The following is a 12,806-nucleotide window of genomic DNA, read 5'->3' as shown; positions in this document are numbered from 1 at the left end:
TCGGTTTAATCAGGATACCGAATATTTTATCTACATTAACGCACTTTTTAAGTGTTTGACATTTCGTGATAAGTTTTAATAAGCTTTTATAGCAATGCAGAAAATAAAAATTGTATGTGTTATATGAAACAAGTTTACGATATGAATATTAAAGTGTAAATTAAGACAAAATGGCAGAATTTGGAAAGAAACTAATCACTAGTAAAGATATACAGAAATGGTGTAACGATTGGGTAGAATTGCAAAAAAATTTTACATATACAGATGAACCGCAATGTAAGAGAAGACATGCAGACGACGACGATAGTTATAATACTGATTCCGAGTTTGATTCCGTATCAGAATGTGGAACAAAAAGAAGGGTTGGTTTCCCGCTGAAACGTGAAATTTATCATCTATCATGTGAATGGACGAGCTGTAAATATGAAACCAATCACGTCGAGAGATTCGTATATCACGTGGCCACGCACGTGTCTGATTTAAATACGCGGACCAATGAGAAAGAAATCGGTGTTTACATATGTCAATGGACTGGCTGTTTGTATGAGAGTGATGATCCCGATGAGATCTCTAGGCATGTTAATTACCATGCCTATCATACTAAATTGAAATGTATCGGATCAAATGTTCGCACCAGAATTAAATTACCTGTAAGAAGTTATCTACTAGTAGTAAATTATAAGTGACCATTAATTTTAATTAACCATTTTATTTCATAATTTTTATTCTACGATTCTATATTATAATTATTTGCTCGCTATAAATATTATTTTAATAAAAAATTGTATAAGTTTTCTTTAAAAATTAAATAGAGATATAAAAATATTTGCGGGATTTATAATCTTAATATTTCAGAAATGTCGTAGAGATCCCGAATGGAAAAATGTTGTGGATCTTCCAGCGCCACTTCTTTGCCGTTGGGAAGAATGTCTGAAACACTTCAGAAATTATCAGTTATATTTGTATCATGTGGCTGTTCACATCGAGGAAGGCCCTAGAGGTAATAAAATTGAAGGAGGTGTAAAATGTAAGTGGACAGGTTGTGGCAGCTTATATCCCAATTTATACAAATTGAGGAATCATATCAGGCATCATACAAAAGAAAAGATCGTTGCTTGCCCTGATTGTGGTGCTACTTTTGCTTCCAATACAAAATTCCATATACATTGCAAACGGCAAATTCCAATTGATGGTAAGATAAAGAATTTCCGTTAAACAATTCCTATAACTATCACAGTCTATCCAGATATTATGTATAGTATTTTCAATTGTAGAGGATCATTAAGCCAGTTAATTACAAATATTTGTCAGAAATTTGATATGCAAATAGATATGGTCATTTTTAATATAATATAATAATATATTTTTAATATAATAACTTATTTTGCTAAGTGTCACATTTATAAAAATAACTTACTTTAATTATTATATTAGTTCAGGGATTCCAGTGCTCCCATTGTAATAAGTTTTATCCAACTGAAGGAATTTTGAGAGATCATATGCGAATGCATGTTTTCAATTATAAATGCACACTTTGTGATATGAGTTGTGACTCACCAGCCAATTTAGCCAAACATGTTAGATATCGGCATGTCTCTACCAGGAGTTTCCCTTGTCAGCTCTGCAATCATGCTGCCAAATCTCAACAGGATCTAGATACACACATGACAGTTCACACAAAAGGACCTAACTTTTCGTGCCATTTTGAAGGATGCCAATATAAATGCAAGGGCGCATATACTCTTGATAGGTACTGGAACAATTTATTTCCTGGAAATTCAAATAAAAAGGGCCGAACAAATTTTAATGTATTTCATTTTGATTGTTCGAGAAAAAGAGAGAAAGAGAAAAGAAAGGGAAAAACTTCAGTTTCTTCATGGCGATAAATTTATATTTTAAGGCACATCGAACGAGTTCACACTATGCAGGTGCGATGGTATTGCTGTCATGAATGTCCAGTAAAATATAGAAAAAGCTATAGACTAACGAGACATTTAATTGAGACGCATCAATTGCAATTACCTAGTGGTCATACACGATTCCAATACAGTCACGATGAAGATGGATGTTACAGATTACAAATGTTCAGATATGAAGCTGTTGAAGAAGAAACAAATCCTTCTATTAACCACCTAAAATTGCAAAATAAAAAATTTAAAATCAAATTAAATAAAGATGCCAGTGTGCCTCAAATTCAGGTAATATGGTTGTTTGCAATAAAGTTTATAAATAGTTGTAAAAGAGCTTGATGTTCGAAAATGTTATGTTTTATCTATTAGGTTTTTGAAGATTTGGATGAAAATGAAGAGGAAAATGAAGATAACGAAGTGCAAGAAATGTCAGGGGAGAAAAATGACGAAGGAAAATCTATGCCAGTGATATCGAATATTCTGATAACGATCGATGAAACTGATGCCGAGGGAAATATAATTAGAAGTAGAGTTGTGGAAGCGCAAGAAACTATGGAATTGCCACCCACCGAAGGATCACCATTAATTTTAACATAAATTTATTTCACAATTGATTCGTACAATTTTTTATTAAAATCCAACAGGAACAAAATTTTATATATTTATTATAAATTGGTAATGATTTTTATATTCTTTTGTATTTTATATTGTTTCTCTTTCATAATTATTATTAATTAATACTTTATGTATGTCCCATAAAAAGTTTATAAATCGATCAATTTGGACCGATGTACTTAATTTCTTTTGTATGAGACATATAATTATAATTTCATTTTAAATAAATATATCAAATATGTTTTGTTATAAATAAGTCTCTTATAAACTAGGAAGATAATCGAAGATCAAAACAAGCTTCGTCTTCTATATCTAATGAAGCGGGTGTATCTGTAGCCGCAATTAATTCACCATCAAAATACAGTTTAATTTTTGATTCCTCGACATCAAATTTTTTAGCACATTTCTCTAATAAAACTTTAAAATCATTATCTCGTTTAACAGAAACAGTTAGATTTTTCTTGCCTGTTGTTTGTATTTTTATTGCACAAACGTTTTCATTGTTCGTGTCTTTTCGAGGCATAGTGTCTGTACTGTCCCCCTTAACAATGCCTCCCTCTGTAAACATTTTTTTCTATTTTTATTTGAAAAAAACGTTAGAAGAAACTATAACTTTGTGCGAAGAAGATCAAAGTGGCAATGAATAATTTACCGAGTATGTCTATCACAGACAAATTTATGGATGCTGGTGTATCAGTTCGTTTAATAGTTACATCTTTTTTTGTTATTAAAATTTCATCTACAGATACTTGTTCTAAATTAGCAAAATATTCAAAAATTTGTCGAAAGTTTTCATTCTAAAACAATGGAAACATTTTTATTTTCGAAATAAAGAGGTAAACAATAAAATTAATAGTTTTTTAAATACTTAATTAGTGTGGCATAATTGTAATAATTTCATAAATATGATTATGAAATATATGTAATTACATTTTGATTACGTACCTTACAAATATTCAAACGATGTATGTCCTTTGATCGCCAAAGGATTTTAATGTTTATTTCATAATTCTCAGTCTCACTAGAATGTGAATTCTCTTGTGTACCACTTTCAATTACAAATAAATCATTTTCAGGTGATTTTGGTTTTCCTTCTATAGAAACGATTTCTAGATCTGAATCTGCCTCATTGTCAGTCTGCCATGCATTTCTTTTCTAAAAAGAACAGCAACGAAATTGGATATACAACATATTTCAATTAATTGGATTAATAATTCCATGGGTTCATGAAAAGAGCGTTTGTCTCTAATTGTTTACTTGTCTTTGTCTTGCCGATTGATGACTAGTAGTGTTTCTTTTACCTCTTGTATTACGATTTGCTTTTTGTTTTTCTACTTTTCTTGTTGTCCTAATTTTGTTGGAGTCTTCTAGAATTCTGTAAGGTAATAGGAAACTTCAAGTTAGCATAAGATTATAGCGAAAAGGTATTAACGGTGTATAATACATGTAATTTTTAATTATAAAGCTAATCATAAAAACTAATTTGTTATGAACTTCATATGTATTAGATGTGCACCAACTCTTTGTTATTTTTTTGCACCTTCTTCTTCTCATCCTCCCCCTTTTGGTCGTTATGTCGTGGTAGTTGCGGCTTTCTCCTTAAGGCTATACGTCAATTTTTAATTATATCATCTGTTTTTATGTTATACCGTAAATTAATAATTTAAAAACATTACTAACAATAATATCAATAATTATTATATACGTACCATTTAACTTTGCAACAGAATTTAAGTACATATCATCATCATCGTCGGATGAACTTCCTAATTGAAATGTTTCCATTATTGTCCAATATTGTTAACAATATTATGATGTAAAGAGGAAAGTGAATTGGAATAGTACAACTTTTACTCCGACATTCCTTTACCTCACAGTAAAAGAGGGTTAGATATTTAACGAAAGTATTACTTTTCGTACACTTTCAGTTACACAATGTTTTCTATGCACTATGTCAAGAAGGAAACGAAATTTAAGTAACAACATTACTATTTAAAGAATTCAAATGAATAATGCATATTGGAACAGAATAAATGGGTTTTTCTTCGATATCACGAACTTTTCCTATTCTAAATTGTATTTTAAATTGTGATTGCAGTGCCATCTTCATAGAACGGCACGATTTAATTGATCTGTTTACTGCAAGTTACATATACAATAAAGAATACTATATGTTACAATGTTTATAAAATCATATAAAAATGAATGTAAAACTCGATAGCTAAATAAAAAAATGTTTATTATTCATTAATTACAATATTTCTTATCATTAACCATCATTGATTTACAATATTTCAAGACTATACAACTTCGGTACTCACAGTATTCTTTAAAATTCAAATTTCGAATGTAATAAGGGAGGTAAATAAATCTGATACGACCGTTTCCAAATTTTTCATTAAAATTCACTTTTGTGTAACATACTAATACAGTCTTAAAAACACTACGTTGCTTCTAATTTAATAATACTCAAACGTATTAAACGTATTACAGGGTATTGATGATAGCCAGATGGTTCGAATGAAGTAGAGATGATTCCACATGAAAAAACAAGTCGAGAATATCGAATAAAGGTTTTTCATCCTCGAGAAAATCAAATTTAATCAAATTTAAAAATAGCATATGTGAATTTGGCTACCAGTACCAACTGGTAATTGAACTAAACAATCAGCAGAAGGTTATCATACATGCGAAAATAAGTGAAAAATGTTGAATAAAATTTTTCCGTTTAAGGCCTCGTTTTCAAGAAAATAGTTTGATACACGCACGCTTGATTAATTTTGAATTTTTATTTTCTCAAAAATGGAACGTCCTATGACAAAATTTTACGTTACATTTTTTACTTACTTTTACCGATACAATTATTTTTCATCTATTATTCGATTCAATCCGGTTCGAAATTAACAAAGTTCAAGTATACTTGATAAATATTCAATCTTCAATTTCTCGAAAACGAAGCCTTAAATGAAAAAAATTTCATTCTATGTACTTCGTTCTATATATTTTGTTCTTATTCTTTTATAAAGAATAACCCCACTTTGCCTGTACCATCTGAAACACCCTAATACTGAAACACCCTGTACATTTAATTATACGTCAAACAATGAGATTCATTTCTATTCAAGTTATAGTCCAAATTAAGTATCTAATACAAATACATTTCAATTGATTGGCAAATATATTTATCAATAATTGCTTTAATTTATACTATTTAAACATTTAAACGAAGACTATCGTCGCTCATAAATATTCCCTCTCTTTCTTTCGTTGATACAGGCCATTGCGATTGGTGCGTAACTTGTGACGTAAGTGAACGACGGTTCCACCCGTGGTCCGTGGTCCGTGGTCCTCTTTTATCTCTTCAGATCCTCGGTGAAAACGAAATCTCCCGGGTATCATGCTAGTCACACTGCCTGTTTGAGATTGAGCTTCCTACGTCATCCCTACTATCGCTCTCGATGATAAGAACTGCTTTTTGTCAACGAAATTCTGTGAGCGACCACTACCACGACCACGATCACTCTCCATTTTCAATCGGTGAGTATGTCTTCTGCTGAATTTCCGGTTGGCTGTCATTCCAAAATTTTACCAACTACCTGAAAAATATGACTTGCCAATGCCAATTTGACTATTCACATTTGTATTGTTTTACGCTTTTTACTGTTTATTGTTAACATTAACATTGATCGGTAGACTTCTGTCAGGATATTTGAAGAAATTGAATTTTCGAGGATTCGTGATTAAAGATCTTTGTTTGATTGAAAAGCCGTTTTCCATGAAATGTAAGCGGCTGAAAATAATAGCGAGATAGTCTGTGAAGGAAGTTGTTGAAGTATTTTTTCTAAATTAAAATCTAACCTTTCTAGTATATGGTTTCAGGTGGTATGGTCGTTACCTAACCTACTTTATTGCTTCTTCCATATTTAACGTTTAATTGTTTATGTACGTAGATATTCATCGTTTAATGCTCAACTGATAATACTTAACTGATGCGTATATAATCGATAGATTATTGATTCTCGTGCTTAAGATATCGCTTATAGCTTCTTCACAGATATATACCTACTTATTTTCTTATTAATATTTTACTTTCCATTCATATATTTGCTCGTGAGGCGATATTACGTTGTCTGTTAACATTGTCATTTACGTTGAAATAAAGTTATACAGATTTAGACATATTAATTTCATCGCGGGATATCGTTATGTATGTATACGTTGTGTACATATGCTTTCACATGTATATAAGTTTTTAGTTATCTGCAATAAGATTTAGCGAATATGTATCTGTGCATAATGCAATTCTGCACTTGCAATTGTGCAGATATCAATTCGTTATATAATGATTCCTTTATCTTTTTTGTTATACTACTAACGTTCAAGGTTGAACGATAACATTCAGAGATGCAGAAGCTCAAATTAGTCTATAACACAAATTGTTTTCCGTCTTTCAAAAACGTTACTATTAGACTGCGGATATTTATGGAAATTAATATTTCTATAAACATTATTAAAGGAATGGAATCTACACAGAAATTGTTTTATCTATTAAGTATTAATAACAAGTATTGTATTTTAGATATTTTATATATTTTCGCATTTCATGTGCATCCTGAATATTTTTGCACCTTTCAATTTCCCATAAATATATAAAAATCCGCGGTTTAGTGATTATTTAAAATAATGTGAAAAGAGTTTATATGATTGAAATGGATTGAAATGAAAGGATTTATATGATTGAATAGAATTTATAATATTTGTGTGAGACTGCAAAGTGTGAGAAGTTTTAAAATATGTAGTTAGTAAATCAATCGCAGAGTTGTACGCAAATTGAAATTTCCTTGAAATTTCATGGAGTTTGAAATATCAAACCATTATTACTTTAGTTACCGAAGTTGCCAACATATTTAGGGTAAACATGACGAGCAAAAATTGTTAGTAAAATCAGTACATTTGTGACACCAATTTGTGTATTTTCACTTTATAACATAGGCTTTAATCGTGTAGGTAATTTAAAAGAAAAAAAAAGAAAAGAAAAAAAGAAAAGAAAAAGAGAAAAGAAAGAGAGAGAGAACGAAAAGAAAAAAATCTCGGTTTATGTATTCAGTGAAACCGACCTCGTAGAGTTCGTCGCGATGACGGAATTCATTGAAGAGAAATCGATCGACACTTGTGTCGAAACCCCTCGAATTGTAACGCATCGAAAATCGCTGAAAACGTTGAAAGGCTTGAGTAGGATTATTTTACAACTTGCTGATTGCTCGATTTTCGTCTAAGCGTAAAGAGTGAAACTTGAGGAAAGAAATTTAAAAGGAAACCTTATTTACGAACATGGTTACAGGATGTCCCAGCAATCGTGGTACAGTCGACAATAATGCTGGTTCTGTGTGAAAAAACAAATTAAAAATATAGAATAAACGCTTTTTCATACGACGCTTCGTTTTCAAGAAAATCGAGTTTGAAAATTTGTCAAGTATGCTTAAACTTGACTAATCGCAGGTTAGATACGTGTAAACAATCAGCAGATGATTATTCTATGTATACGAGAAAATAAGATAAAAATGCAAGTTAAGAACTGACCTAGTATACGCGCGCAATAAATTTTCAGATTTATTTTTCTTGAAAACGAAATATTTTATGAATAAATTTTATTGTATATTTTCGACTTCTTTCTTCGCGTAAAATCATCCTATTGTCGATTGTACCACGATTGCTGGGACACCCAGTATGTTTTTAGATATGTATACTGAATTAAAATAAACGTTTTTAAAAGTCATGCAACGTTAAAGTTATTGTTTCTTCATGTATTATCACCTTTTTTTATTCAGAAAACTTAACTGAAACCTTTAACTCAATATAACAGAGAAAGTGTAATTCGCCATACATATTTACTAGTCTCTCATAATATTTGAATGGTCGTTGCTAGTCAAACTGATGGTTACGACGCGACGTCTGCTGGAAGCTCTGGCTTTCGTAAGAAATCAATGATGTGTCCAGGTCATATTTCTCGCCGAGAAATGGTAGTTGAAAGTGGCAATGTTGCCAGTATAAGAAGGACCATTTGCATCCATAGTTGTGCACGTGTCATTATACATATGCGTGTAAGTTGTATGTACAGAAAACTTTTCGTAATCCTTAGAACCTAATGACGAACAGATACTTTCCATATGCTTATTTATATTACAATATTATTTTAGTACATAATTTTATCCATCAAGATGAAAATATAACTCTTTGCCGTTACGTACATTGATTGCTGTTAATTGAAAGTTTATATAAGATACAGTATATGTGTATGCAAATCTAAATTTGATATCGATAATGCACTTAATTGGAAGAAAAAAGATCAAAAAGTTTCTTATTTTATTGTAGGTTTTTAGAAGAAGATAATTACCAACGAAAAATTGCATAACGAAGAACAATATTTTATTAAAAGAAATATTTACCTACATGTAATGAATATTGAATAAAAATACAAATAGAATCAGTGATCAGGAAATTAAGATATATGATCAACTTTAGAATAATCCCTGTTCAAGACATTTTCAAATTTTCGTATTAATTTTTTACCGCTTTAAAAATATAATCCACTGTCTTTATCCAAAAATAATTATAATACATAGAATGTAATTGTGTTGCGTAATTTTGTATACAATAACAAGTGTATATAATCATTATCGTATATTTACCACATGTAATTTTGTAACAGGAAGGAAATTATAAATTATAGTTTCAATGGAAAAGGACAGCGTGAAAAAAGTTCCAGATCAATTTAAGTAAGTAATCCGTTCGATACAAGAAAAACATAACTAACAAATATATTTGATTCTCACCGTAACGATGTTATGGCACAAGCGTGTACAAATTTACGCTTAATCAACAATTAATAAATTACCAGTATATTTGTGTGTGCGCGCGCGCACACACACACACACACACACACACATATATATATATGTCGCAAATAAATTTTAGACTTCTTCCAAAAATTATAAATGGCGGGATCGCAGGTATCATCGGTGTCTCTGTGGTATTCCCACTGGACTTGGTTAAAACACGATTACAGAATCAAGTTATTGGCCCTAGTGGCGAACGAATGTACAAATCAATGTAAGTGATTATAGCTTCCGATAAATCTTTAAGAAAATAGGATAATCACATTGAGTCAACTTGTACAAAATAAAATGTAATGGTTTTTCTAATTAATCATAAAAATGATATATTTCAGGTTTGACTGCTTTAAGAAGACTTACATTGCTGAAGGCTACTTTGGCATGTATAAAGGATCTGGTGTGAACATTCTTTTAATCACACCAGAAAAGGCAATCAAACTCACTGCCAACGATACATTTCGTTATTACTTATCTACAGGGCCTGGGTATGTTATTCTTCCAATAACAATTAAGTGTTAAGTAAAGATGTGCATACTATTAAGAATAGTACTACATACATACGCTGGTATGTATAATAGTGATGTCTATAACCTATATTGATCGATCGATATTGATACCGACATTAATATTCATATCTCGATATAATGTCGATATAGGGTATATTCATGACTATATATACATGTATACATATACATATGTGCGTATGCGCACGCACGCACGCACGTGTGTGTGTGTTTAATGTACATTAATACTAATCTAATATTAATGTTGATAATTATACAGAGATAACAATGTTGGTAGTTAAAGTATAGCTAATAGCAGTGATAGTTAAAATCTATCGATTTTCTGCACAGACAGAAACTGCCACTAGAACGTGAAATGCTTGCCGGTGGATTAGCTGGAGCATGTCAAATTATCGTCACAACACCGATGGAACTACTGAAAATCCAAATGCAAGATGCTGGACGAGTAGCGGCAGCAGCAAAGGAAGGTAAATTTCGTAAAATATTAGCAATTAATTAGAAACCAAATTATTTACAAAAAACCTTATTTTACAATTAGGCTAAAATGATTTTGAAAACATTGAACGAGCACAATTATTAATAATTTGAAAGTAATTCTTTCACAGAGCACGTAAAATATTTTACATTCTATTTACGTTAACGTATATCACAAATTTCTCAAGTACATTCACTGAAACGTGGAATGAATTGCGATCTAGATTTGGATTCGGGAAATTTGATTTCGTTCGATTCGTATTTTTTACAGCTACATGACGTCCGCGATAGCCGATAAAAATTTCAGGACGGGAAGATTTAATTGCAGACGGATGGCAACGTATCAAATATGGACCTGTAAACGGTTTGAGAGGAATGCGTTTGTTTCAAGATTAGAATAGAAATGTTGTTATTGTTAACGCACTCTCCAGGATCAAATTTTGATTTTTGGAACTTTGACTTGTTCTACAAATGTTTTCCTTGAGGAAGAAATTTAATACCTTTTACAAAATTCTTTTACAAAATAGATATATTTTTTTTTTAATTTTTTTACTTCCTAACATAAAACATCACGTTTCTTCACAAGCAGTGTTCTTCTCTTAAAATGAAATTATTAATTAATCCGTCTACTCCAACCTGGTGTTTTTCACGATTAAGTTTCTCTTGTCCATTTTTTAAGATTTAATTCTTTATGTTATGCCTGATTTATCGAGGTGTGTCTCCCTCCTTCGTGTCAAAGGTTCTCTTTGTGTGTACTGGTTATTCACCTTTTACGATATAAAATATAAAACTAACAGCTGACCGGAATTCATTAACGCATTCGTTGCCACTGGCGCATAACGTTACATAGATTTAATTATCGTCGTAATACTGCTGACGTAATCATTGCAGTTTGCTTTTGTGCAGTCTGATAAAAAGAACGACAAATGGAACAGTATGGCCGTATTTTAATGGCAGCGAATGCGTTAGTTATGTTTATGATTTTAGTAGCGTTATTTGTATAAAAAAGTACTGTATTAAAAAATCCGTTATACCTAAAATAAGCATAGCATAATTTTCAAATTTAACATTAAAATTTCTTAAACGTACAATTCTTTCTCAAAGATACAACATTTCTAAGATTTAAGTTTTCAATTACAATGATCGATGGAACAATTAATAGCAAAATGTCGACGATTATTTGTTACTTATTATTTATGTGGCAGGATTAATTTATGGCATGTAAATACGAATAATTATTACAGCTGGGAAAGTTGTACCAAAGGTGTCGGCTTTATCATTAACGAAAGATTTATTGCGGAAAAGAGGCATTTTGGGACTTTATCAAGGTACTGGTGCAACAGCGCTTAGAGATGTCACATTTTCCATTATTTACTTCCCACTATTCGCTAGACTGAACGATGTTGGGCCAAAGAGAGAGGATGGTTCCTGTAAGTTTCGATCTCATTCTGAACATTTATTTATAGTTCAAAGATTTAATTAACATTTTTTGTTTCATCGGCTAGCCGTATTTTGGTGTTCGTTTTTGTCTGGCTGTATCGCTGGTTCTATAGCTGCATTATCAGTGAATCCGTTTGACGTAATCAAAACAAGATTGCAAGTAATCAAAAAGGCACCCGGTGAACCAACATACGATGGTGTACTGGACTGCATAACGTGAGTGTGACATTCGTATAAAATTATAATCATCTTAATTATCCCGTTAATGCATAATAATCTTTTCACGCTAATGTTTCTTGTGTGCGTTATCTTTCCTCAACCAAAGAATTATTATGGTTGACCAAAAAATATTCAGTTCTGAATGTGGTGAAAATATCGTTATCTTGAATAACTGAAAATCAAATTAATAAGAAACGGATATAATGTTTCAGATTGTATGACAGATAACTATACCAATCAGTTAATGCCAATGCGTTAATAAAAAAGATAATAGAAAAATATTAATATTTTGGATAACTTTAGAAAATTGTGTAAAAATACTGAAATAGTATAATTACTATTTATCTATTTTGTAGTAAAACATTGAAGAACGAAGGTCCAACTGCATTCTTCAAAGGTGGAGCGTGCAGAATGATCGTGATAGCACCCCTTTTCGGGATTGCACAAACCATTTACTACCTCGGCGTCGCAGAATGGCTATTGGGTCTTAAATGAACATCGCCCTCTTCTTCTTCTGTGTCGTCTTAGAATACTCTGGGATTAAACTGACAATAACTGGCGCGTAATAGATGTATGTTCGCTTAATACGGTTCGCTAGTTGCTGAGTAAGTGAGTTGTTCTTTTCTTAATTACCTGAGAACCTTGGTTATCGGACGCGCGCAAAATGTATTTAATGTTTATTTGATAAATTATCGACGTACAGAAGTGTCTTTTTTTATTTTTGATATTTA

The 12,806-nt window shown here is 31.2% G+C and overlaps 3 protein-coding genes across 4 annotated transcripts; 2 read left to right on the top strand and 1 right to left on the bottom strand.

The window, feature by feature from the left end:
- The first annotated feature begins 72 nt into the window (after positions 1 to 72).
- LOC117216690 (histone H4 transcription factor-like) lies at positions 73 to 2,537 on the top strand. The gene is made up of 5 exons (XM_033463664.1): positions 73 to 650; positions 856 to 1,192; positions 1,435 to 1,750; positions 1,901 to 2,198; positions 2,280 to 2,537. Exons 1-5 carry the CDS (start codon positions 171 to 173, stop codon positions 2,505 to 2,507), a joined length of 1,659 nt encoding a protein of 552 aa, XP_033319555.1. The 5' UTR covers positions 73 to 170; the 3' UTR covers positions 2,508 to 2,537.
- A 172-nt stretch (positions 2,538 to 2,709) lies between these two features.
- Positions 2,710 to 4,622, bottom strand: LOC117216860. 2 transcript variants are annotated; one of them, XM_033464087.1, is made up of 7 exons: positions 4,396 to 4,622; positions 4,235 to 4,291; positions 4,046 to 4,130; positions 3,783 to 3,900; positions 3,471 to 3,680; positions 3,178 to 3,322; positions 2,710 to 3,083 (listed from the first exon to the last, which is right to left on the bottom strand). In XM_033464087.1, exons 2-7 carry the CDS (start codon positions 4,263 to 4,265, stop codon positions 2,794 to 2,796), a joined length of 879 nt encoding a protein of 292 aa, XP_033319978.1. In that variant the 5' UTR covers positions 4,266 to 4,291; positions 4,396 to 4,622; the 3' UTR covers positions 2,710 to 2,793. The 2 variants fall into 2 exon arrangements, with proteins under 2 accessions (XP_033319978.1, XP_033319894.1); XM_033464003.1 differs by lacking the exon at positions 4,396 to 4,622 and having other exon boundaries at positions 4,235 to 4,389.
- Positions 4,623 to 5,947: 1,325 nt separating this feature from the next.
- LOC117208710 (mitochondrial glutamate carrier 1-like) lies at positions 5,948 to 12,780 on the top strand. Its single transcript, XM_033450035.1, has 8 exons — positions 5,948 to 6,062; positions 9,235 to 9,301; positions 9,501 to 9,635; positions 9,754 to 9,903; positions 10,273 to 10,409; positions 11,661 to 11,846; positions 11,922 to 12,072; positions 12,432 to 12,780. Exons 2-8 carry the CDS (start codon positions 9,261 to 9,263, stop codon positions 12,568 to 12,570), a joined length of 939 nt encoding a protein of 312 aa, XP_033305926.1. The 5' UTR covers positions 5,948 to 6,062; positions 9,235 to 9,260; the 3' UTR covers positions 12,571 to 12,780.
- Positions 12,781 to 12,806: the final 26 nt, after the last annotated feature.

This window comes from Bombus bifarius, unplaced genomic scaffold, assembly GCF_011952205.1.
Source record: "Bombus bifarius isolate JDL3187 unplaced genomic scaffold, Bbif_JDL3187 scf7180000007964, whole genome shotgun sequence".
Classification (NCBI taxonomy): Eukaryota; Metazoa; Arthropoda; class Insecta; order Hymenoptera; family Apidae; genus Bombus; species Bombus bifarius.
Note: the sequence above shows the minus strand (reverse complement) of the source record. Positions and strands in the feature narration are given on the sequence as shown.